This window comes from Podarcis pityusensis, assembly GCF_964106645.2.
Source record: "Podarcis pityusensis genome assembly, chromosome: Z".
NCBI classification, from domain to species: domain Eukaryota; kingdom Metazoa; phylum Chordata; class Lepidosauria; order Squamata; family Lacertidae; genus Podarcis; species Podarcis pityusensis.
Window position 1 is genome coordinate 38808953 of NC_138044.1, and position 27309 is coordinate 38836261.

The following is a 27309-nucleotide window of genomic DNA, read 5'->3' on the forward strand; positions in this document are numbered from 1 at the left end:
AGAGAATTGTATTCCAGGCAACATCTGGAGGACTGAAGCATTTTCCCCTCTGCCTTACAAAAACTGATTTTTTTATTTTAAAAAATACTATATGGAACAATGGTAAAGGTAAAGGGGCCCCTAACCGTTAAGTCCAGTCGCTGATGACTCTGGGGTTGCAGCGCTCATCTCGTTTTACTGGCCAAGGGAGCCAACATTTGTCTGCAGACAGTTTTTCCTGGTCATGTGGCCAGCATGACTAAGCCGCTTCTGACAAAACCAGAGCAGTGCACAGAAACACCGTTTACCTTCCCGCCGGAGTGGTACCTATTTATCTACTTGCACTTTGACGTGCTTTCGAACTGCTAGGTTGGCAGGAGCTGGGACCGAGCAAGGGAGCTCACCCCGTCACAGGGATTCGAACTGCCAACCTTCTGATCGGCAAACCCTAGGCTCTGTGGTTTAGACCACAGCGCCACCCGCGTCCCATGGAACAGGTGTGCTAATTGTTGCACTCCTTTAAAATCTGTGCAGGTGATGGGAAAACCAACACTTAACAGACTTTATGGAGCAAGGGTTAGTGACCTCTGGAAAACCTCCAGCTGTTGTTGCACCAGAACTCCCATTATCCTATACACCTTGGGACTGGGATACCTGAAAGATAACCCCTTATATAACCAACCAACAGTGGTGTAGCATGGGTTGCAAGCGCCCGGCAAGTTAAGTATTGCGTGGGCCGTTAGCATTCCCTGAGTCCTTTCCACCAGTCCAGTATTGAACCCCTTACCCCATCAACACACATGTATTGTATCTCCAGTAAGTGTGCTTGGGATCCTAGCCTTCAACATGGAAAGGTGTACATGGAGCAACAATCAGGTGTTTACGAAGCCAGCATGCAGTCCTCAGGCTAGTGGTGGCTCCCTGTTGAGTGTTGCCCAGGCAATTGCTCTGTGGGTGAGAAGATCCTGCAGATCTCATGTTAAGAGGAGGTCCATTCCATACAATGTAGGAATTTAGTGTCTTGGTACCAACCCATTGGAAATCCCTCCTGTTAAATTTTAGGCTGCTGCCATCTGTTTTCTTTTTTGTGTGTGTGCCTACTGAAGACCTTTCCCAGACTGCATGTGTACTGGACCTGCTTTTAGATATTTTACTTGGTTTATTGCTTGCGTGATTGCTTGCCTCCTTTGGGAGGAAGGGTGCGATAGAAATTTAATAAACAAAGAAACACCCCTGACAACTGAGCTACAGCCTTGCAGCATCTTGGGGGCCATTGGTTGCTCACCCCTGGTCTACACTGACTGGCAGTGGCCCTCTTTTGTATACAAAAAAGAAGAAGAAATAAACTCATGTGCTTGCCCATTCCTCAAACCAAAGATCCTGCTTCAAAAAGACATGGTACCAGATATGGGGCAGGGGAAATAAGCTGGTTATTAAAACTGCAACAGAAAATGAAAGTTTTCCTCTGCCAGCCTTAGTATTTAGCAGCATTCACCACATGAATAGAGGCATCGCACACAGGAATTTTGCCTGCACCTGCTCACAGCTGGTCCAGCTGCAGGATCCACAGAGGCAGATCTGGGTTCCAGGAAGTGTTTTCTTCTTCTTCTTCTTCTTTATTAAATGTCTATACTGCTCTTCATCCAAAGAGCGCAGGGCGGTTTGCAATATAAAACATACCATAATAACAAACAAAAATACACAGACCCAAACACAGTTTAAAAGACCACAGATTGTTAAATAAGCCAAAGACCTGGGAGGAAAAAGGAATGTTTTCACCTGGCACCTAAAGATATGTAATGAAAGTGCCAAGCAAGCCTCCCTGGGGAGAGCATTACACAAACAGGGAGCCACTGCAGAAAAGACCCGTTCTCATGTTCCCACCTTCCAGACCTCTCATGGGGTAGTTCATACGGGGAAAGGCGGTCCTTGAAGCTTTGCAATTCTGAAATGTTTAAGGCTTTATAGGTAAAAACCAACACTTTGAATTGGACATGGACACTAATTGGCAGCCAGTGCAGTCAGGCCGAGATTGGTGTTATATGTTTAAACCATCTTGCCTTGGTGAACAATTGGGCTGCCAAATTCTGCACCAGCTGAAGTTTCCAACTATCTCCAAAGGCAACTCCACATATAACATGTTGCACTAATCTAACCTAGAGGTTACCAGAGCATAAAGAGCAGTAGTTAGGCTCTCCCTGTCCAGATAGGGGCATGGCTGGGCCACCAACCAAAGTTAATAGAAAGCATTCTACGCCATTGTGGCATCCAGAGCCTCATGAGACAGCAAATGATCCAGAAAGATTCTTAAGCTATGTACCTGCTCCTTCGGAGGGAGTGTAACCTCATCAAGAGCAGGGCAACCACCCATCTGGTCTAGGGAGCCACCCACTAGCAGTGCCCCAGTCTTGAGCTTCGGTTTGTTGGCTCTCATCCAATCCATTACTGAGACAAGACAACGGTCCTGCATATCCATCGCCACACCTGAAGATGTAAAGGAGAAGTAGAGCTGTGTGTCATCGGCATATTGCTGACAATGTACTCCAAAAACTCTGGATGTCCCTACTCAGCAGTTTCACATAGATGTTAAAGAACATAGGGGACAAAATCAAACCCTGAGAAAGCCCATATTGAAAGTTCCATGGGACCGAACACTCCCCAAGCATTACCCTCAGGAAGTGAACATCCAAGGAGGACTGGTACCACCACAAAGTGGTACTACCTACCCCTAACTCAGGCAGCCACTCCAGAAAGATATCAAGGTCAATGGTATCAAAAGTCAACAATTAAGAGGGACACATGTCTCTCCTGACAGAGGTCATTATAAAGAACGACCAAAGCACATTCTGTCCCTAAAACCCAATTGAAATGCATCTATAAAATTGGCTTCATCCAACAGAGCCTGGATCTGGTCCATGACCACCTGCTTAAGAACCTTGCCAGAAATTGCTTAGATTTTCCAAATACAGGGAGGGTTTCCTAAGGAGTGGTCTCCTTCAAACAAGCAGGAACCACCTCCTCTCACAAGAAAACATTAATCACCTCCCTGGCCCAGCCAGCTGTCTCCTCCCCGCTAGTTTTTATCAGCCAAGAGGGCAAAGGGTTCAGAACACAAGCGGTCGCTCTGACCGATCCAAGCGCTATGTTTGTGTCCTTGGGCCTTACTGAAACTCATCCAACAGGACAAAGTAGTGCCACGTAGCCTCCTCTGCGTAACATCGGAGATAAGGTCTCACCAGATGCAAGTGATTTGGTCTTCAAAATGCTTTGTAAACAAGTTACAGTGAGCTACCATTGGTTTTGCTGCCTCCTTTGGGGCAGACCATCAATGGCCCCACGCTACCCAGAAAAGCTCTGCAGGGTGGCCAGAAGCCCGAGTTCCATGAGACATTGGGGAGGCTCATCACATACACCTGATGTCACATGTGCAACACATACATGTGACTTCACAAGTGTCAGGAGGAGGCAGTGAGGCCTGGCAAGGCCTGCCACCACTGTAGGGAGGCCTAGCACGACCCAGTCCCTCAAGATTCGGGGCATGGGCATAGCCTAAGGCAGAGCTGCCCCCACCCCAATAAAGTAAATCAATAAAAATACTTAACTGAGTTTCTGCCCCCACTAACATAAAGCCTGGCTATGCCCATATGGACCATAAAGAAGGCTGATCGCCGAAGAATTGATGCTTTTGAATTATGGTGCTTTTGAATTATAGGAGACTCTTGAGAGTCCCATGGACTGCAAGAAGATCAAACCTATCCATTCTTAAGGAAATTAGCCCTGAGTGCTCACTGGAAGGACAGATCCTGAAGCTGAGGCTCCAATACTTTGGCCACCTCATGAGAAGAGAAGACTCCCTGGAAAAGACCCTGATGTTAGGAAAGATGGGGGGCACAAGGAGAAGGGGACGACAGAGGACAAGATGGTTGGACAGTGTTCTTGAAGCTACCAGCATGAGTTTGACCAAACTGCGGGAGGCAGTGGAAGACAGGAGTGCCTGATGTGCTCTGGTCCATGGGGTCACGGAGAGTCGGACACGACTAAACGACTAAACAACAACAACATGCCCATGAATGGAGGCACTAAAGCATGTCTTCTTTGCTGCCTTCATTGCCACTAAGTAGGCTTGATCACAAACCCCCAGCAGCGTTCAATGCATTTGCCCCTTCTTTGCTTTGTAGCTGGTGTTGCAGCTAGGAGATGCAGGTACAGGTCACAAGACGCTTGCCTGATGGTGAAAGGCTCAACAGGTGCAAGGCCAGCAGGAGTGAGTGGGTAGCTGTGGGTGGTGAGAATATTTCTCCTCTTGCCCCCCCCCCCCCGATTCTTGCCCAAAACAGCAGTCAGTCCCTGGGTTCTGCAGTTGGAGCGACTACTGTAGCCAAAGCCACTGCGGGGCGCTCTTGGTTTACTCGCTGTTTTTGGAGAGCTAGAGTCTGAAGCGCGCACACCCACTGCCCCGCTCCCAGCTCCTGCCAGCACCAGGGGCTTTTGTGAGCGAGAGAAAGCTCGCCAAGGGGCTGGGGCTTGTGTGCTCTCGTGGGTTCCTGTTGCGGGAGCCTGGGAAAAGAGGCTGTGGAAGGTACAGCAATGCCTGGAGAAACACTGAGTAGGCGTTTAGGTGCGCGGGGGGTATGTGTGCGTGCAGGTGAAGTAGAAGTAGGGCCATCCCTAGCTTAGGGCTTATGCGCACATTCCCCCCCCCCCCCCACACACACACCCTATTTCCAGGCAGAACTTTAACGCTCCTTGTCAGAGCGCAGGAAGTCCCGCTCTTTAAATCTGAATAAGAGCAAACGTCAATGCGGGAGAAGGGGCGATTTGTCACCACCTGGGCAAGCATGTGCACTCTCCCTTTCTCGCTGGCTTGGAAAGTTGCTTTTTTCTTCCCCCTCTCCTGCCTTGTGGGCTTCTCCTCGCTGCTCCGATTGGCTCTCTCAATGCTCAGTGGGGCTTGCTTCGGAGCGGGGGGGGGGCGGATGGGGACAAGCGGAGATCGACCTAACCCAGTTGCGCCGACCTTTCCTTTGTTTGAAAGCTTTGCAATTTCAAAGGAACCAGGTTTATGCAATAGCATAAACCAGTCAATAGCAGAACCAGTCAGGCAGAGAGAAACGCGTGGCAGTTTCTGAGCGGAGCGTTGTGGGGAGGGAGGAAAAGACGCATCCGATTCCATTCATTTATTGGTGATTTGAGGGCACCATCCACTGGGTAGTTCTCGGGTCCTTCGAGGCGTTTGCGCAGGAGAATTTCCCAAGAACACACCTTTTCAGTGGAGGTTTTTATTAACTCACGGCACTTGGAAAAATAAATAAATCACCGCCTGTGCGATTCCACGTCCAACAACTGACCATTTCTGTATGGTGGTGGTGGTGGTGGTGGTGTGGTTTAGTGTTGGAATAAGATCATGGTTCGAATCCCCACTCCGCCATGAAGCTTACGGGGTGACCTTAGGCTAGTCATTTCCTCTCAGCCCAACCACCTACCTTTGTGGAAAAAGGGAGCAATGCGCCATCTTGAGCTCAGGTGGAATAGAAACCCAACAAATAAATCTCTAAGGCGTGTTTAAAAAACACCTCCTTGTATACCATCATTAAAGTTGGTCTGGAGGTTTCGGCTGGATGATCTCCCGTATCACCCCAGATTATTAAATAAACTGCCATCATCGATGCTTTTTACAAAGCACACGTGCTCTCTGCCTGGGTAACACTGACCAGCCAGGTCTACTCGGAAGCAACCCTTCCTCGCTGCAATGAGGCGAGCTTCCCAGCCAGCGCGCTTGCTGAGGATAGCAGCCCCTTCATACCCTACGTTTCGGTTATGTACTTTGTTTTTAAAGCACAAATAAGAAAAAGTTTCACTTCCCTATTGGAAATCGGAGACAAACGCTGAGCATCGGATCGCTTCGGGAGAGGAACTTGGGGGATAGTCAGCCTCCTCGCTACCTGGGGTTTTGTTTTTGGATCCGCTAAATCAGTGGGCAAAGAGCAGTTTTGTGGCCGCAGAACTAGATCTCTCCTCCCCATCCGCATCCCCAGCAGCCTTGAACTAAAAGCAGCATGCGCGCGCACACAGCATTTTAAATAACACATCTCTTTCTGCTTTCCCCATTCTGCTTTTCCTAAGCGTCAAAATTATGGACTATTCTCCGATTCTCCCCTGCAGTAGTTAGAAACATATTTCCTTTTTAAAAAATCATTACTGACGACTTGCGAGACAGGATTTAATGTTTATCAAAGGCTGTTTCATTTAACGTGATGTTGTATTTGCCATGTGAATTCATGGTTGTGATGCGAAAGCTAAGAACTGTTTAAAATGTTCCAGTTTGAATTTTCTTTTTTTCTCCTTAGCCAATTTGGTCCTTTTCCAATCCAGCATGGAAACATGCAACTGGCATGTGATTAAATGTTCTTTTTAGTATGGTTTTTATTAACTATCTCTGGTATGGAGTGGTTGGAATTCAGGTGTCACTTGACAGCACCTTCCTATGCATTTCTACGCAGAAGTTCTGCTGAGTTCAATGGGACTTACTCCCAGGTAAATTGCCGTAGGATTACAGCCTAACCTATTTACTATTTCATGTCCCTGCTTTGTCACGTGCACTTTACAGAAATGGTCCACAAAAGCCTGTGGCACAATGCATTTGCTAAATTTTAAAATCCCACCAGTATCTTTGCGACTTTATTAAAGAAGCAACAACGCAGTTCTAGCCGTTCCTACTCAGAAGTAAAGGAAGTTAACGGGGCTTGCTTCCACATAAGCGGGGCTAGGACTTCAGCCTTGAATGCTCATGTAAACATTTACAAATTGACTGCTTGTAGAGAGGGTAGCAGTCGTGTACTCGCTTATTCGGGGAGGGCATAATGGCTGTGAATTTCTAAGTTTTCCATTTAGAAGTAATGAAATAAGTAATGAAAACAGATTTTGGGAAGCAGGTCTGGTTTATTGTTTTACTCATAAATGGCAGGGGGTTTTTATGTTATTTATAGAGAACGCAAGTGCTGCTTAAAATTTGAGTTAAATGCTGAGGTGAGGGCTGAGATTTGGAGATTCCAGAGCTCTCACTCTTCAGAGGGACAATCTGCAAATTACTGTGGATTCCCCAAAACTGTTGAGGACTGTGTTGCTGGACAACTCCTGTAGTCCCTGCCTATTGGCCCTGGCTGGGATTCATGTGTCTAAATGTCCAACAATTTCTGGAGATCCACACAGACTAGCCACCACCAATCTAACCCAGCATAATTTATTGCAAGAAGCAGTGGTTTTCCATAGTCTCAGAGTGGTCTTTAGACTCCTTTTCCTAAGCAGAGATGTGAACAGGATGGACACAGTGGAATTCAGTGCCTCAGAATGTAGTGATGGTCTCCAGCTTGGACTTCAAGAGTAGACAAACTCAGTGGGTAGAGCATGACTCTTAATCTCAGGGTTCTGAGTACAAACCCCATGTTGAGCAGAAGATTCCTGCATTGCAGGGAGTTGGACTAGATGACCCTTACGGTCCCTTCCAACTCCACAATTTTAAGATTCTATGGTTAAGGCTATCAAATACTAGTCATGAAGGCTATGTGCTAGTGTCAAGGGGGCAAGGCAGTGAGAGTCTTGGATTGGTCTTGCTGCTGTGCCTGCACCATGCCAGCCACTCCACTGGCTGCTGCCTCTAGGCATGTAGCAATCTTTTTCACAGTGGCATTCTTGTGTCTGCCTTGTTTGCAAGGACCATGCAAATTTGCCAAAAATGACTCAGTATGCTGGTGGGGCTGTGGAGAAGGCAGGAGGCAAAGAAGAGGTGACTCTTCCCTGTTGTTTTCACTGTATTAAAAAGCACCCATAAGTAACAACGGGAGAGACACCATTCTCCCTCAGCGGTAAAATGTCTTGCACCTGCTGGAGGCTGTCAGTAACATGCAAGTGGAAAACGTACTGCAGGAATGCTGACCCCCAACTCCACAATGTGCAGGCAGTGTAATTGAGAATTGGCACATCAAGAGAAACTTGCCATTACTTCATTGCAGAAGAGAATCTCTACATGCAGAGTGTTAAGCTGGGCCACTAAAACTGCATATGCATCACATCCAGTTGTTTTGATATGCTTTCTGCAAATAGGGCAGCTATGACAGGACACTAGACATGTTTTGTATAGAAGCTGCTTGAGGTGTCGAATGGAATCACAGGATTCTAGAGTTGGAAGTGATCCTGAGGGTAATCTAGTTCAACCCGCTGCAATGCAGGAATCTCAGGTAAATCATATATGAAAAATAGGGTGTGTACCAAATTCTGGGAAACTGGCACTGAAATCAGAACTGCAGGTGGGTTACGTTAATTCAGAAAGTAATGTGACTCCATCCAAGTAAACAGTAAAATCATTTGGAAATTTGTAATCTGTCAAATCCTGTAGTGTGAAGAAGTTTTCCCCCAGTCTTGATATAGAAGAGTAACTTGTTACAAACTCCGAAAGCTCTCAGGCTAGCTATCCAAGGTGAAAAACAGATGGAACAAGTCTGAGACCATCTTGTCTTCCGAGCCTTTTCGACTTGGCCTGGGAGGGAAGAGGACTGACTACAACTACAAAAACTGAGGCTGCTGAACAGACTCTTGGGCTGGGGTGTTTTTTGGGGATAGGGGTGTTGCTGTTGTTTTTTGTACCTTTATTTTACATCTTGTGATTTAGCTGAAATTGTTCAGCTTGGTTGTGTATTTTTTGATGTCTTTTTATTGTCTATGACCACTTTTGCCATGTTGCAGTTATGTATTTTTTTCAGGTTGTAAGCAGTCTTGAATATGGAACTATAGAAAGGCGGCATACAATATTATGCACGTATATGTGTATATATGCGATTCATCTTGTGTCATGTATTATGGATAGATGTCAGTTACACAAGGTCTCACTGAAAACAATGGAAACTTAAATCCCACTGATTTCAATAGATAGTACCTATGCATTCTTAGAAATCTTTGCTATTGGTTCTTATTTTCAAATAAGTGTGCATCAGAATGCAACATCAATCATTATTAAGTTTTGATAAGACTGTATGCATATGCCCACAATTACAGTAGCAACACAGAATCAGAACAATTTAAATCAGACCAACTTAATACAGGTGCTAGGGCTTCTGCAGAGCTTGGACTTTCAACAACTTTAATGAACACCAGTGAACAGCTTATATCCCTAAAAATTATTTTCTCTTGATGAGCTTGATAAATACAATTACAATTCGGGCAGGTAGGAGAATGGGGGGTGGGGAGGAGACACAAACTTATCTTCAGTTAAAGAAATGTTTACACCAATCATCATTGCATAACATCTCTACTTTAAATTATTAACCCAATTAGTGCTTTATTCACATTTTAAAAACTTGTACAATTTATTACAAATATAAAACAGTGCATTTTCCATACATTATCCCAATTCTGAGACAAAAAAGCAAAAGACATGGAAAAAGCTTTAATTTTTATAAACATAACATTTGCACCATTCATACTCTTTTTTTATTTTCTCCTCTACCCTTGATTCAAAAAGATCAAACTTACAACATACTGTAGGTTTATTTTTATTCAAAAAGTTACTTGTCTCAAGACATAAATACAAATCAGAAAACAGTACAATTAGGACAATAGAATGTGGAGGACAACAGGTTAAGGTAAATATATAAAACATTTTTAGTTTGAAAACATAAAGCTGTAAGAACTGCTTTCACAAAGAAACACTCCTTCAAGAGTAAGAAAAAAATCAGCTTAAGTTTAAATCATATATACAGTCCTTTCAGCAGTTCTATTTAAATGCAGTGGTGTGGAGAAGGGGGGAAATATAGGCAGTACGTTTTTAGACATGATAGTATGAAGCTAGGCAGATTGGCTCCGTGTGTTCATTAACCCATGATTTTTCAAAATAATTATGTCATCACGATACTTTAGAAAACCTATGGTTTATGGCTACCACAGCCCACAATTTGATTTTTTGAATGAATAAGAGGCCTTTTTAAAAATATTTGCTTATCTGAGGAAGTTATTGTATTGCAAGCATTTTAAGGCGCATGGAATGATTAGAAATTATATACCTCAAGAGCTGAGAGACAACTGACAAAAAATATACATATGTAATATAAGTTAACATTTCCTTTAAAGTGATGTGTAGCTGCCTAAGCCTTGCAGTGAGTTGATGTCAAAATGGCATAGATCCATGTTTTTATTTAGAATGGTTAAATTTAATTGTGAAAAAGTCATGAAAGAAATTTAAAGCTTAGCTTTCAAAGAATATTATGGGGGGAATTGATGAATTCTATTATCCAATTTAATTTACATACAGAGGAAATGTACTGTAACCTGTTAGAAGTATTAACCTGAAGACTGCTTGCAAAGACAGAGATAGATAAACCAATATAAAATACAAAATTAAAAATCATTTTTAAAGCATGAGTTTTCATGCTCATCTATTTTTAAACATTGTTAAACTTTCAATATATTTCTGAAACCTCATAATTTTTAAGTTGGAATTTAAAAGTAAGAAAAAACTAAACAAACTGCGCAATTATAAAATCAGCACCAATTTATATATATATATATATATGTATGTATATTTATATATATATATTTATTTTATTTAGAATTTAGACCCCTATTCCCACACTCTAATAAGCTGTATATTTTTTGTTTAGATTTTTTTTTCTGCAAACATACTACAATAAGCTTCTTTATTTGGAGACAAAATACAGTGGCACTACTGGAAGGAATTTCACAACATTACATTTTTCTTAAAGGACAAGCAAACTCTCAGGGTCATAAATGGGTAAGCAGGATTGATCTCAGTGCTTTCTGGCAGTTTATGGTTTCTGAATATTTCATGAATATGCAATAAGCAAGTTTTGGGAGGCTTGGGCATTTTAAGTCCTAAAATAGCTTTTGAGTAAAACAATCAGCTTGTAAGTTTATTTCTCTCTATGATTATTGTAAGTTAACCAATGCTTCAGTTGACCAAAATTTATAGCATTTCGCTGAAAATGCTTCAAGTCCCTTCCAACAATTCAATGATTCTCTGAACCATCCCATCATTTCAGCTCATAATTTCAACAGTAATCTAGAATAAGTCATGATTATTTGAATTCTATCAGAAAAATCATAAAGAGGAGGGCTTGAAAATGCACCAAGCCCCTATCCAACAGCTACGAATTTCAAAAAAGTGATTATTTACTATGATTTGGAAATAAACTAATATTACATAAATAAAATACTGGTTTGCCAACAGAAACTGTAGCTTATCCTCAAGTTGTTTACTTGTCCTTTATGTTTCAGGCAAACAAAACTGCCTCTTAAATGTACTGGATCTTGTAAGCACATCATTCTCCTTAGAGAAAAAATCTTATTTAGAATATCGCTGTATCTACCACATGTTTTTTATTTTAAAAATCTCTTCCACATTAGAAAACAACTTCAGCATGGTGTTATCGGTTGTACTGGAATTAAAACATTGATACCCCAAGAACCTAGAAGAGAGGGGGAAAATGTATGAAGTTGAGATCAGGTTGTATTTTTTTTTTCACCAGTGTCTACAGCAGTTAATATCTATAAACAGAAAATACTTTTAGTGTATACACCAGCAGCGTGAAGCTGTCTGCCAGGCCTCTTATCATACAACATCCACTGAGAAAGGGGAGCCCTAAGTGTAGATGCTAAATCGCTGCTTGCCCTATCTGGGGAACTCTTTCTCAGTGCAAGCCAATCAGCGTGGAAAGAGAGAATGGGGTTGAGTTTGTGTGTACATTTTGGCCTTGGGACACTTTGGGTGCTGGTCCCTACTTTGGGCATGCTGCCCCCAACCCCTTTCCCCTGAGGGAGTTTAGCCTGAAGCAGGGAGTCCCACATCCCAGTAAATACTAAGTAGAAAATAGAGCATTACAACTTTTTCTCTTTTCCTCATGATGAAATTGGGTTAGTGGAAATATATAAAGAACTGCAAATCCAGAAGGTAATGCAGCTTATTCATATTTAAGCTACAACGTATTTCAGCTACATGCAGAAGAAATGTAATGCAAATAATTTCAGTTGGGTTGAGCACACCAAGACAATATTTAACATGAATCTGTAGAATACAGAAAGCAGGTCACTAGAAGTGAAGACTTTTCATTTTTCCAACTGTGGTTACATTAGAATTATTAGAACTGTACTAAAAAATATTTATGTGTAGAGAAACCAAGGGTAAAATTTGAATCAATGTGCATTTCTTTATATATACATTTCCGTATCTACCAGTTGTTTCCCTTTCAGGTGCCTATGCTAGAAAAACAATGAAACAGAACTTATGGCTTGGAAGGAAAAGTTAAAAGAAGTCTAGTAAAGGTTATTGTTTCCTTCTGAAATTAAAAGCCAAAGTCTGTCTATTTCTAAAAACTATGTATTCACATTCAGGTAGGTAGCTGTGTTGGTCTGACACAGTCAAAATATATAAGAAAATTGTCCTGTAGCACCTTAGAGACCAACTAAGTTTGGTTTTGGTATAAGCTTTCATGTGCACTTCTTCAGAACTGTATTTACAGCTACCACAAGACTTTTTGATCAAAAAATTTAGTATCTACTGCCATCTTGTGGTGCAATTGATAAAATGCTGCTACTTTTCCAATTCAAGCAAAAGGAACTGACTGATTTACTCTAGGCCAGCATTCCTTGGTGCACCTTCCACTTTGGCACCAATCCGCTGTGACACCAATCCACCCCTGCTGCTGTTCCCTCAATCCTACCTATCCCCATGTTCCCCAGAATGGAAGGCAATGGAACTTTTGTAAGAGAGATGTTCATTTGCCATACGCAGCAGGTCACTGCTATCTTAAACCCCTCAAATGCATGGTGTTGATTTTAAGCAATGCATTTGGGGGACCCAAGATTACAGCTGCCTACAAAAAAATCACCACCAACCCAAGGAAAGAAAAAGGCAGGAAAGGAAGGTGGGGAGAGATCAGAGACTAGGGATGGGAAGAATATAATGAAATGAAAACAGAGACAGGACCAAGAATCACACATGTAGAAAAGACATTGAGTCAGAGGGTGCTCTTAAAAGTTTATGACTAGCCACCCCACCACACCCCCCAACACACATTGGTAGCTATTTTGTGGTCACACACATGACAAAAAAGGACTACTCTTGACAAAAGTGTGACAACCTGGGTTCCATGAGGGGAAAAAGGAGGATATAAATGCAAGAAAAGAAAGGAAGCTGGAAGGGCAACAGGATGCTAATTTTAAGTGGATTGTGGTTTAGATTAAATACTGTAAAAATATGCTATTCATTATTAATTTTCCCATGATTGGATTCAAGAGCCTTTTAGCAATCAGGAAGCAGCAGCTGGGGTATCTGTGTGACTAAACAGTTTACAGATCACCTTCAAAGGCTCTTCCCAACTCCTAATTACTTAACCTGACCTACTTATGAGTGAATGAAATACAAGTCAAATAGAGTAAATATAGAGCCCAATAACTACAGTGGTACCTTGGGATGCAAATGGGATCCGTTCCGGAGCCCCGTTCGCATCCCAAATAGAACATAAGACGCGACAGTGCGTCTGCGCGTTTTGCCGCTTCCGCGCATGATGTCATTTTGACCGTCTGCGCATGCGCGAGCAGCGAAACCCGGAAGTAACGCGCTCCATTATTTCCAGGTCGCCGCGGAGCGTAACCCAAAAATACTTATCCTGAAGCGTATTTATCCCGAGGTATGACTGTAACACAATTGTTTTTACATTGGGAAGATACTCTCTAGGAGAAAGGTTCTGTGGTGTTTAGTCTCTTATTTTTTATTGTAACTTTTCTTCTATTTTAATGGGTCCACATTTTCACTAGAGTAGTCAAAATTTGTGGTTCTGTGCCTCATCTCACCATGAGCTTCAGGGGCACTAGTACTGTAACTAGAGGTCAGGAACAACCCCCCTACTAGATACAAACTCAGGAGGAAGGGGCAGCCCATTTCATGGCAACCTTCAGGCTCAACTGGGAGTACCTCTGGAATGAACGCAGAATTTATGTGCTAGCACCTTCCAAGCTCTGAGCCAAGTAGAAGGTCCTTACCACAGCTGCCAAGGAGGAAGTGATGTTCGCCCTGACAAACTAATTTGTAGATCATCAAATATTGCAATTAAATACATTACCCAGCTTGTCATATCACACTTACAGATTCATCCATGATTGAAGCAGGATCAAAGAAATCTGGCTTTAGCTCTGTTCTCTCTCTCCTGTTCTTTGATGGTGGCTGAAAAGCAAATCAAGTATCATCATATTTGGATGTTTATTTATGCAATCTGCTTAGACCATCTAAAATTAATACACAAACTTCTACGAGTTTTATTTAAAATGTGTCAGCCAGTGAATAAAATCTAGAGATCTGTTAACATTTAATTTAGTTGACATACTAGGCAAAGAAATGGTGCATCCAGATTTAGTTCGCACAAAAGCAACATTTGCAGCCTAAAACCTGCTGTGGCAGAATCAGTGCAATGCTATGGCCATCTTATGAAGACAGATACAGCAGAGGAAAAGCTTTAAGATAGCAGTAATTGGTTTTTCTTACTAAATCTATGTCCATGGTATCGAAATCCATGCCTTCATTGAGATCTTCAATGCGCCCTTCTGATGACATCATCACATCTTCCACAATTGGCTCCTCGTCATCCTCCATTAGACTTGTGCCACGTCGACTGATATTTAAATAGTAATACAGAATTTTAACTTAGTCGTGTAATACATATAACTTATATAAAAAATCCATTGGCATTTGCCATCAAGTTACTTACAGAAAGTAAGCACTGGCAATAAAAACTCGACTACTGGAAGCTCTCAAAAGTTTATCTCAAAAAAAAAAAAAGTCACTCAGAGAATGAAACAACTTAAAAATGTAATAAATAAATGTGTGAACAATGCCTAGCCTTTCACCAATATGTATGTTTGAAACATAAATTAAGAACAATCTCAAAGATACAGTTTGCATCAAGACCCAACACTAGCAGTTTCTAATGAGTAAGCGGCTTCAGAAAGCATCAGATGTGCTAGTGCTTTGCCCTCCTTATATGCAGGCACATAATGCATCATTTTTAACTAACTTAAGAGAAGGGATTCAGCAACTCTTTTAAGATGATGGCTGCATTCAAAGGCTTGCACCACGTGAAATGACTGTCCAGGGTTCCAGCCAAAGACAAATATTCCTTGAGTGCAGTCCACATTGTATTCTCATTTGTCTTCCCATCTATATCCTGCTATGGCTCTGGAACTAGTGCAATTGCAATTCCTCCTTATCCCCCACCCCATCCCCTGGCAAGCTAGCTAGTACTGTTGATATAAATTTGTGTCCAATGTGGCAAACACTGCACCCTTGCTTATCATTCAGGTACGCAGGGCAGAATGAATGGGTTGAGAACAGCTGTTCCAAAAGAATGAAACATTTTAAACATTTGATGTTTACTGTGATTTTATGCAACCCAGTCAGATGGGTGGCATTAATAATAATAATATTTTGTTGTTGTTGTTGTACTAGAAACTCCACCAATTTCAAAGGCACTTTGCTGTGTGGCATTGGGAAAGTTCATGTGAGAAACTTGAGACTAAATCCCCAAAGGAAGCTAGTTTCAGAGTTCTTTAGATCTTGGCCAGATGTATCAAGGCACAAGGACTACAATTAAGAGATAAATAATGTAAACCCAAGGACAAAACATACTAGCGAAGAATAAGCAACATTATATATAGGCAACTGTTGCTTGAGCTTACATGGCATGCTGCAGGTTGGTTCTCAGCTTCACGTAGTTCATGGCTGCTCTCTCCTGCTGCTGTCTCGCTACTTCTTCCTGCTGCCTTTGAGCTAACATCCATGTTACCTGCGTACTTGAAAGAAGAATAAACAAGATTTTAAAAGAAGGGCAGACCAAATATTTCAGTAGTAGCAGCAAAGCACAAAGGAGAGAAGTGTGTATATACTTGTAATCAAGTGGAGGTTGGTGGTGTTCAGGCTGCATTGGATAGACACCCATGTAGCTTTCTTCAGGCCGCAATCTTTTGGGCTCCCTCATGATGGTGGAAGTGAGCTGCGGCGTCTGCATCATGACAGGTGTGTGCATTGTCTGCTCCCTGTTCATCCACATGCTGTCGCTACTGCTGCTTTCCTCAGCTAAAGAGATAAAACAGCTTTAGAATTCAAAACCCTTAACTAAAACAACTAAACAAAACTGCAGTGATATAGGTCACGTCTCTAAGAGTACAGTGCACTAATAAAATACCCTGGCAAGAAACTATCATTTTGTACAAAGCAAAGCAAACTACTTTCACTTCAATGAGCACCTTTCTCAGATAGGGTACTTCCCTCAAGGATGCTTGTTAATATATCTTATATATCTTGGAGTCTCTTGCCCAGTCTTTGAGTCTTAACTGTCCTGAGGCACAGCTGCTTAAACTCTTCTGTGACTGGGTGCTTGCTATGGACTCCCCAGATGAGCCCCCGCTGCTTCCACTGTGATTGACATGTGTGAAGCCATTGGACCCAGAGCACACTCTTTAGGATGTAGAGAAAGCATATGGGGTCTAGGTCCTTCCTGCAGCTGGTTTGCTACAGGGCTGCTCACCAAAACAATCTGCCAAATTCAGAGTAAAGGCCTGATTAATCATGGGTGAGTGAGACAATCTGTGCTAGCCACTCCCAGCTCCTGACCTACCACTGTCCAATCCTGGATTGGCACAACTTCCCTGATGAATGCAGGGAAACCTCATTTCAGGAGGCTTTAGGTCATCAGGAACAAATGCCAGGGGACAGATTGATTGGCAGGAATAGGCCTACCACATTAGCTGCTCAACCCTTTGCTTTCTGTAGCTCTGAGCGCTTCCCTCCTTTGCCCCTGCCTCCCTCCAACAAGACTTCTGGGCTGGAAGCACTGTACTTGCTAGGCAGTGCTGCCTGTACTGGTTACCTCCAAAAGAATAAATCTTTGTCTTTTTCTTGAGTTCCTTTCTTCTTTTTTAAGTGTCCCCCTTGTCAGTAACCCCAAGAAAGGAAAGTCAAAGGAAGAAAAAGAGCTAGTGTGGTTGCACAGACCTGGTAGTAGACCTCAACACAAATAACAACAACATCTCATTCCCACTTCGTAGGCACATTAGCTCTGCCTGACTACTGGAGCAACTCACCTGATGGTCCCCTCCTGTACTGCAGGAAAAAAGAATCAACAGGCATAGACTCAATGCAGAAAATCCAATTACCACTTCCTAAAATTATATGGCTCCAATTACCACTCCCTGAAATTTTATGGCTATCAGGAATATGGCATAGAGTCATTCATCCCCACCACCACTGATAGGTCGTTTCCTGCCAACCCAGCCTTGCCTGCAAAACATGCATCTGCAAAACCGCTTCAACTCATAGAAATCCCTTTCTGGCCCTAACAAAAGTTTGCCCAAGGTCTGTCAGAAGTCACAGAAGAGCAACTATGGTTTCAGAAAACAACGAAGGGAGGCAGGATCACACAAGTCAGTGGTCTGGAGTACAATAAATATGTTATTTTCACTAAGCCAAATTAAGCTGAAAGCTTTCTTATTTTATATATGACAGCTGGGTCAGATCTTTGGAAACAGTGGGCTACAAATAGCTAAGGTTTTGTGAGAGAGGCCTTCCCATTAAATGAAATCAGGAACTGTACTACAGTTTACATTTTAGCACTTCTCAAGTTGAAAGCCAAACATGCTGCAATGAAAAAATTAAAAATCCAAACCTTCTGGTAGTTTCCGCTTCCCTGTAGCTGGTTTTGTTTTTTTGTTCCTTACTGTAGACCCTCGATTACTGATTCCACTAATGACTGACATAGTATCGTCATCACCCCCAGCTAGCAAAGAGTTCCTGTAAGACATGAGTGGAAGCCACACATCTTCTCTTCGGAGAGACATCTGAAAAGTCATGAACTTCTCCAGATATACGTACCTTTAAGAAGGAACAATAAATTATTACTAACACACACTGGATATATATTTAACATAAAAATATCAAAAGTAATGGCACAGTTCTCTAAAGCTTTTAAATTCAAAGGTCTAAAGACAGAAACAGCATTTAAGTAGCAATTCTCCCTACAATAACAAAACAGCTAGCAGCCATGTCCATGTATTGCTTTTGTCAGCACAAACTCTAGCCATTCTTACATCTGCTCATTTTGTTTTTGGGTTATTATGTATTTTGTGTTCTCATTTGGTATTTGTATGTTATGAGCCACACTGTGATCTTTGGATCAAGGGTTGTATACAAATTTAATAATAATAATTGTAATATTAATTGTAATAATAATTCTGCACCCCACTAGCAGACTGCATCAAGTTAGAAATGACTGTTGAGTTGGCCCTAATCTGGAATGTAATAGCAAACAGACCCCTAGAGCTAGAATGGAATGGAATGGAATGGAATGTTGGCTCTGGAACTACTATCAAATTCTCCTCTGGAATTTTTGGTAAAAGCTATTCTTGTTCCATACATCATGGACAACCTACATGTATATCTTGTCCTAATTCTAGTGTCTCAAACAGCACAAGAAGACTTGGGCACTATGTCCCAGTGCTAAAGTTTGTCCACCCACAACATTCTGAAACAATTCTATTTTAATTAATTATTAAGCAAACTGAAGATAAAGTGTTCCACATTAAGGCACAGCTATTCTCAGAGAAATATATTACAGAAATGTTCTTAAAAGAACAAATGATGATACTTAAAAGACATCTGTGTAGCTTGTAAGAAAATCCAAATATAAAGAATGTACTTACACTGTTTTTTTGTCTTGCCTGAGAAGTTTGGATGAGAACTCACTCAATATATCAAGAAATGCCAGATTTAATGGTGGATGGCTCTCACCTTGAGGGTTAGGCTCTTTAAAAGCAAACTCTATGCCGTCCCTGAAAACAATTAAGAATTGAAGTGAGCAGTTATAAATAAGTTTTCACAAAGGGCAAAAAATTGAAAAACATACAGTAAGATTTCCCTTTGACATGAAAAGGCTCCAAAACAATTGATGCTAGAAAAATATTTCAAAAGGGTAAACAGTATTTTTTACATTTCAAATATTGCAAATCATGTATTTTACAACTGTGAATGAAACATTGTTCTCAATTAAAAGTAAACATTTTAAATGAAGCTAAAAGGATTTTTCCTATTTGTTTTTGTATTCTCATGGAATACAGGAAATTCAAAGTATGACACTTTTCTTTTTGGTGTTGTGTGCACATATGAAAGTGCTTTATGAAAGTCTACCCACTGCCTGATGCCCAACTTTGAAAAACAAAGGTGAAGCTAGGTCTTGAACCTCAGAGCTTCTTCATGCAAAACAGGTTCTCTGCCACTAAACTACAGCCTTATCCTCATAAAAAAGCTTCAGAAATATCATGGTCTACTTTCTGATATGCCTAGCTAGGCTAGAAGAAAGCAAGCTATTGTGCAGCAGATGGAGTAAAATGCACAGACCTCCAAGGGGTTTGTGTGATAGTATTGCTGAAATTACAGGAAGTTACATAGGTGGTGAATCTTTCAAACTGAGGTTCACATATGCCTGGAGAGTTATATTTGGCCTCTGCGCCACAGGTTCTACCCCTACCACAAAGACTGAATTGGCTAGAATTGAATATACCGTATTTTTCGCACCATAGGGCGCACCTGACCATAGGGCGCACCTAGTTTTTAGAGGAGGGAAACACACACAAAAATATTCTGAATCAAACGTTGCACTAAACTATTTAAAGCAGCAAAGCGGGCGGCTCCTGTCCATTTGCTGCTTTAAATCGAGCCTCAGAGGAGGGTAGGAAGGGGAACCATGGCTTATCTAAGTCCAGTTAATAATGCTGAGCCTGACTTATGGCCATCGAGATTAGCCTGGCCGTCTCAGTGGAAATCTGGGGAGGCTGGGGTGGACATTCCAGTGGTCAAAGTGTGGTTGTGTCTTCCTGCCCGGCATCTATTTCCTGCCCTCTTTCTCCCCTGCACCCCCGCACCCTGCTTCCAGGGAAGGAAGCAGAGCCATGGATCCTCTGCTCGCAACTGCAGTGGATTCCATCCACTTTGAAGCAGGAAAGTGGGAGAGGAGCTGCTTACAGGAGTGTAAGCTGCTCCCCTCCCACTTTGCTGCTTCAAAGGGAGCCCAGGAGGAGGGAATCCGCTGCATGGATCCCCTCCCTTCCCTCCTCCTGGTTGCTTTGAAGCAGGAAAGTGGGAAAGGAGCTGCTTACACGAGTGTAAGCTGCTCCCCTCCCACTTTGCTGCTTCAAAGGGAGCTGGGGAGGAGGGAATCCGCTGCAGCCACGAGCAGCGGAGGATCCATGGTCCCCTTCTTTCCCTCCTCCGTGGTTGCTTTGAAGCAGGAAGGTGGGAGAGGAGCTGCTTACACGAGTGTAAGCTGCTCCCCTCCCACTTTGCTGCTTCAAAGGGAGCCCGGGAGGAGGGAATCCGCTGCATGGATCCCCTTCCTTCCCTCCTCCGTGGTTGCTTTGAAGCAGGAAAGTGGGAGAGGAGCTGCTTACATGAGTGTAAGCTGCTCCCCTCCCACTTTGCTGCTTCAAAGGGAGCCGGGGAGGAGGAAATCCGCTGCAGCCACGAGCAGTGGAGGATCCATGGTCCCCTTCTTTCCCTCCTCCGTGGATGCTTTGAAGCAGGAAGGTGGGAGAGGAGCTGCTTACACGAGTGTAAGCTGCTCCCCTTCCACTTTGCTGCTTCAAAGGGAGCTGGGGAGGAGGGAATCCGCTGCAGCTTCCCCCACCTCCTGGAGAGCCTGCAGAAGCCGCCCGCTCTTTAAAGGGGCTGCGCGGCTTCTCCTGGCTTTTCTGGGGGGTGGGGGGGGGATTCCACCACCTCCCGCAAAAACGGCAGAAGCCGCCAGCTCTTCAAAGGGGCTGCGCGGCTTCTCCTGGTTTTTCTGGGAGGTGGGAGAAGGGACTAATGCAGCCAGTCAGTCCCTTCTCCCTCCTGGGGAAAAGCCCGCAAGAGCGCACGAAGCTTGTGTGCGGCTCTTGGGGGCTTTTCCCGCCTGCCTCCCCCTTGCATTCGCTCCATAGGACGCACACACATTTTCCCTTGCTTTTTAGGAGGGAAAAAGTGCGTCCTATAGAGCGAAAAATACGGTACTATTTATTTTAGACCTTCCACCTGCTAGAAATGGTGAGACTGATCACACATTAAAATTCACAAAAAGCTAAATAGTAATTCAAAACTCCAGAATGCATTTGTGTTTTCCGAAACAAAACAAAAAACAAAAAAATGGGAGCAATTACTTGTGTAGCATAGCAATGGCTTCTCTTGTTTTCAGTTGATCGAGTCCAAATGTTAAAGCAAAACGTCGAGCTAACTCCTTAATGCCACTGAAAGTTGGTGATGATCTGTCAAAGTTATACCCATTTTCTTGAATCATCTCATTGAAAAGCTGCATAAAGAAAGCATTTTTCAGTCTTAATAAACTTTTGTATAATTTAATGCATAATCTGACTATTTCCCCAAATCTTACAAAATGAGCGTCTTCTACCAACTTTAACCAAAACCATCTTAAGAGCTAGTCTTTCAACATAAAATAATAACTTTGCTTACACTCCAGCAAGATATAAGTTTATAAAGACGGGAGTATTACTTATAACAATACAATGAAGTGTACAGAGCATTCTGTCTGCTGAATTCCATCCCCCAAAACTTGATTGAAGCTTACAACGTGCATACCCATATGTCAACTTATTTTCAGTAAACCTTTTGCAATTTGGTGTTAGTACTAGTTCTAAAATTTATGCAAGGTGAAGAAGAGCATAGAAGATATGTGCTTAATGAATTTGGACATTATGAACTTGGGCATTAATATTAATTAATAAGGATTTATTAAAGTATTTCAGAATTATCGTCTGATGGCCTGCAGGGTGATGCAAGCTGACAAATATTATTCAACCCATTAATTTACAGACTGAGGGAAACACATGGGAAACCCTGTTCCTTCAGGTGAGGGTAGTCCAACACATGGCCCATGCACACTCGCATACATTTAAGTGATTGAATTTCTCTTTGAGAGAAATCACAAACATATGAAATGTGATTTGTTCCCAGAAATTTCCTAATTGTCAATGCTTATTAAAGTTAGCATTAAGTATCGCAGAGCTTCATGGGCATAACAATGGACTCAGATATAAATAGAATTACTCCTATAACTTGAGTTGCACTAATTTATTTTAATAAGGTCTGTTTTTAGCAACCATTGGGATCAGGTACTTTAATTGAGGAAGTACTTACCTGTTGTAAACTGAGAATCAGAGTCTTTGCACACTGGATTTTATCTATTTGCCTTGTTTTACTCATTGTTTCTTTGATTATATCTCCATAATCATTGTAATACTACAAGGGAGAGAAAACACACAAAACAGCTTGACTTGCTGGCAGCAAACAGTCACTTCTTAACAGTGTCAAGAAGTCAATTGAAGAGATACTAAAAAAGGACTTTAAAATATTTCATTTAACTACAATTTAACAAGACATTCCCAGGGCCCAGGCAAGACATGCTTCCTATCAATACAAGACATAAGGAAAACAAATGTATTCTAATATGAATCAAGTATATGAACTGTTTATGGTCTAACAGCCACACATAAAAAGGAAATATAAAATACTTGAAAAATGAGAACATGCTAGCTGACAGCAACCAGTTAACATGAAAGCCCCACCCCACCATTTTCAGAAGATCAGAAATGCTGAATTACCTTCATATATTGCTTAAAAATATCTGCAGCAGTATTCATTTCCACCACTGTATATACAATAAGTTTACAAAAAGCTGCAAGCAAATTTCTTCTTTTGTGCAAAGCTTCAATCTTACTGGCTTCATCATCCTGCTGTCCATCTAAGAAATGAAATAAGGTGCACAGCATTAAAAAATCAATTCTCATCACCTGGACCTTTATTAACAGCTGCTGAAAATGTTGTTGAAAATAACCTATGACAGCAGGAAAAAAGAAGTGACTACCAAATGCTTTGCCAGCTACACTGTATTAACAAGGCAATCTTTAAAAAGAAAATAAAACTTTAAGTACACTGTAGCACAGAATAGTTTTGGTAGTTGATTTAAGTTCTCTTTATTCATTTCTTGTATGATCCCTTTCCAACTTTTTTACACGAATTTACACTTAGACTGGTATTTCATGGAATCATAGAGCTATCTTTTAAAGGTAACTGAAAGCAGGACACAATGCAAGGCCACAAAGTTCTAACTGTTGTAAATGACATATTCTAAGCTAACGTGAGTTACTACAATTTAGACTGCAATGATGAAAATATGGTGAAAGCTAGGGCCTAATTCCCACTCAAGTGATAAACATGTGTCTTCACTGTACCACTTCAGACTGCAGCTGAGAACTCATGTGATAAGATAAGAAAACAGGCAAGCTATTCTGAGGAAGCCAGTGATTTAGTAGATTAAGGGAGAACCCAAGTCTTTTGGGTCATATTCAGATTCTGTCAATATGATTAGAAGATGATTTCACAGCCTTATACCTGCACTGTTGTTATCATCATCCTGGTCAATGAAGACATGATCGAGAATAAAACTCAACATTTCAGCTTGCAATGAAGAGTCAGGAGTATAAACTAGCGGCTCTAAGATGTCACGACCTCCTGACATAATCTGATGACTGAAGATCATTAATACATCACACAAAATTGTAAAGGCCTGCAAAAAATAATGATAAGAACCATAATTATATATATATTTTTCTGTTGCAGGCTGTTAGATGTGGAATTCCCACACCATCATTACATTGTGTCTGTAATTACATTATGAAGACCCTGACCTTTGACACCTGAGATGTTTTAGGACCCACCTTATTCTTCCGTTTTTAAGCATTAACAGCATTAGTATGATTGTATTATTGTGGCAAGGAATCCAATAAACAGTTATCGTCATCATCAACCAGAGATATGATATGCTAAACTTGTAAAGTAAGGATCCAACTAAGTTTCCCATTTATCTAAATATTAACCTTTCAAACACCAAAAGAATGACATCCAATAAAATAAAACAAAAACCTAATGAAACAGTCCCCTCCCCCAGCTTACCTTTTATTCTGAGGAGCTCTACTAAATCTAGTGAGAGAGCTATGTATTTTAGCACATGTATATTTCACCTTTCTAAAGGCAGTACCTGAGTAATTTCCAGTCCATCTACCATCCAGGCCCATGTGCACCTAGAAGCATTCTGGGTTGAAAATAGCTGAAAGCCCTTTTTTAAAATAAAAAAATCAATTTTCTTAATTGATTGTTGGGCAGGGCGGTGGAACTAATGTAGGTGTTCTGGGGTACCAGGTTGCCATTGAGCACTGCAATGGCAACCCCAGGGCTAGAAATTATTCAACTAAAATATCAAACAAAAGTGTGTTTTCATATGCCATATGCTGAAACAATCTAAAGATACTGCCTTTCCAATATTCTAAACGTTAGCATCCTAACAATTTGCACTATTACACAATTGTGTGTGTGTGTGTGTGTGTATACGCGCACGTGCGCGCGCGCGCACACACACACACACATATATATATATGTTTCTTCAATCACTTACATACAAAGGGGCCAAGTAGTAAAACAGTGACTAACCTGTTCTTTAACAGCAGTATTTACGTTGGTAAGGTAGTGTTGGCAGATTTGACAAAATACCCTCATCTGTTTCTTTAAGCGTAGAAGATCCTCCTTTGAAACAGAACGTTAAATAATATGCAATGCTTTAAATTATACTTGCTTGTTAAACAAAAAATGTATGTTAACTAAGAACTTGTCATAAAATAGAAATGATCTAAGAAAAGAAACAAAAAACATGTAGTATAATTGCAGCTTATTTGACCCTTGGAATTATACGCTGTGCAAGTTTCAAGCAGGTTTCTGGATCACACATTGCATTCCTCTGTTCTCCTCATTACAGATAGAAATAAGCGGCTGAAAAGAGATGTCCCATTTATGTCATTTAAATGAGAGACCTCCCTCCCTCAGCTCAATAAATCCACCCTGCCCTTCAGAGGTCAGAAGGGTTACCAGCTGTCCTTCTCTCCCCGCCCCCCATCATACTGACAGGCACTTCAAGTAGCTTGACCTGGTGACACACTGCTATTACACATTTCATTCTATGAAACTATAAGTTGCCACCATCATCATAACAAGGCTTACCTTTGTAGAACTGCTGTCAGTAATTTTTGCTAGCTGCCAAAGGATTACATAGTGAGTACACTGCAGAGCATGAATAACAATCTGTGTTTAAAACACAAGATAAAATGGTTATTAAAAAAAGGACTGTGATTTTTGTTTTCTTAGATGTATTTTTCCTATTACTGCTTTTTTAAATATACAAACCTGTTCAGGCATATCTCCATTCTCAATGCCTGTTTTTAATAACTTGTAGTTACAACCAAATAAATCCCATCTTGACAGATCATGAGCACTGAAATAGAAAGAAAATGAACAGTTCAATTTCATCACACCTTCTCTCCCACTTTGCAATGCACTGATTACTGTATTCCTTGCAATACAGTGCAAGCAGCACAGTGCAACTACCCTTAGGCATTAGTTGAATTACTCTCCTTATAACAGATCTAGACGTGTTATCACCACAGAAGAGGAAACCTTTGGTGGTCCTCATACCTCTCTAGGCCACACCTACTGCAGCCCCAACTTTTGCCTCTGACTCTGCCCACAACAGTCATGTGGCCCCCAGAAGGTTCCCCATAATGGAATACAACCCTTGATATGAATAAATATCCCCACTCCTGCTACAGAGTTCCAGTGTGCTTTGCACAGCACCAAGTCATGGAGGATGCAATGTGCCTGATTTTCCCTCCTTGCCCCTTCCCCTGGATTGGAAGAGGAAGGAAACAGGGGTGCCAATCTGTAAATAGCTTTTTACTGTAGAATAGATTGTGGCATCAGCACAGTTGGTATCATTCAATATAAAATATATTCCTAAATGAACTTTCCAGATCTTGGTCTAGTTCTTATCTCAAATTTGTCCTGGAAAGCACTGAGCAACCATCCTAACCTCCTAAGACTATTTACGTAACGTACCGCAGAAATAATCTGGTTACCAGCAAAATTTAATCAACATCTCCTGTAAAGGAATGTGTCCCACATAGTCAACAGTAAGATAACCTGAAGACTCAGGAAACAATTGACTTCAAGCAAGTAATGAAACTTTTGGGAATAGTTAAGGATTCTTTTACTCTTTAGATAAAAATATGTTAAGTGTTGTAAGATTTGTTGCCTAATTATTTTAAAATTTTGCTGTTTGAAGCAGCATCCATATATTCGGTCTCTTTCATTTCATGTAGTAAGACAATATTTCTTTATTTTCTTACATATGAATTTCCTGTGGGTATAAGAATAAGGGTAAACTCATTCATATTTTTTTTTTAAAGCACACTGTAACTCTAGCAAAAAAGATGCTGAACCTTCCCTCAGCTTAATATTGGGAGTGTACATAGAAGACACGTAGGTAGTGGACACATATACAGGTTTTTAATGTCCACCTTCAAACAAGACAAGACAGATTCATGCACAGCTTTCCCTAAGTAAGTGGTTCTAAAGAAAGAGCTAACATGAAGACTAACTGGTGGTACTCTCTCTCTCTCTAGTATTAAAAGAGTGAATGCCTCTTTACACAAACATGAAATGTGGTAATGTTAATAGGGGAAAAGACCAGCAGGAACAGAAGTTGGGCATATTGAGCAGAAAGTAGTCAAATGCCTGCATAATACATGGCTGCTAAAATGATCACAGCACTACTGTCAATTATTTTAAAAATTATTTTTTGAAATAAATAGTTTAATTTTAGCACTTTTAAAACTTCTCAGTGATTAGAATTTAAATTTCTTATTAAAACAAAGAGTTGAGAGTTGCAAGAAGCGGACAGGCTGTTCCTGTACTTACTTATGAAAAGCAGTGATTCGCTTTAATGTTGATAGGACCTGATAAGCGTCATCTTCATCAGGCTCTTCACCCTGTTAAAAAATTATACAGTTGCAGTAAAAGTAAGTATCTTCAATAAATGGTAAAGTAATATTTTATGAGTAGCTCAAATGAAAAGCACTCACAAAATCAACAACTATCAATGCTTTCTATTTCAGGCCATATATGAAGTACTTGCAGTTGTTGAGGTTTTTTGTTCTTACAAGGAGCGATGAGAAACAAATATATCTTATATTGCCTCATGTAATATGTAACAAGAGAACCTTGTAAATAAACACAATTGTTGGGGTTTTGTACCTTGTGAGAAGCTTTTTGCTATCTGGCCAGTGAGAATGCTAGCTTGAATGCTAAAGCAAGAAATAAAAAAAACAAACACACAACTAAAACAA

The 27309-nt window shown here is 41.3% G+C and overlaps 1 protein-coding gene across 4 annotated transcripts in view; it reads right to left on the reverse strand.

Annotated features, from left to right (window-relative positions):
• Positions 1 to 9084: 9084 nt before the first annotated feature.
• STAG2 (STAG2 cohesin complex component) overlaps positions 9085 to 27309 on the reverse strand; it is a 63684-nt gene continuing 45459 nt past the window's right edge. For all 4 annotated transcript variants that reach the window (XM_080991068.1, XM_080991067.1, XM_080991069.1 and 1 more), the window contains 15 exons: positions 26882 to 26952; positions 25313 to 25400; positions 25130 to 25210; positions 24566 to 24658; positions 23471 to 23645; positions 22681 to 22820; positions 22217 to 22318; positions 21223 to 21371; positions 18733 to 18861; positions 17700 to 17905; positions 15922 to 16111; positions 15715 to 15828; positions 14525 to 14651; positions 14129 to 14206; positions 9085 to 11453 (listed from right to left, as the gene is read on the reverse strand). In XM_080991068.1, coding sequence (XP_080847194.1) covers positions 11430 to 11453; positions 14129 to 14206; positions 14525 to 14651; positions 15715 to 15828; positions 15922 to 16111; positions 17700 to 17905; positions 18733 to 18861; positions 21223 to 21371; positions 22217 to 22318; positions 22681 to 22820; positions 23471 to 23645; positions 24566 to 24658; positions 25130 to 25210; positions 25313 to 25400; positions 26882 to 26952 — 1767 coding nt within the window. In that variant the 3' untranslated portion in view covers positions 9085 to 11429. The remainder of the gene's footprint in view (positions 11454 to 14128; positions 14207 to 14524; positions 14652 to 15714; positions 15829 to 15921; positions 16112 to 17699; positions 17906 to 18732; positions 18862 to 21222; positions 21372 to 22216; positions 22319 to 22680; positions 22821 to 23470; positions 23646 to 24565; positions 24659 to 25129; positions 25211 to 25312; positions 25401 to 26881; positions 26953 to 27309) is intronic.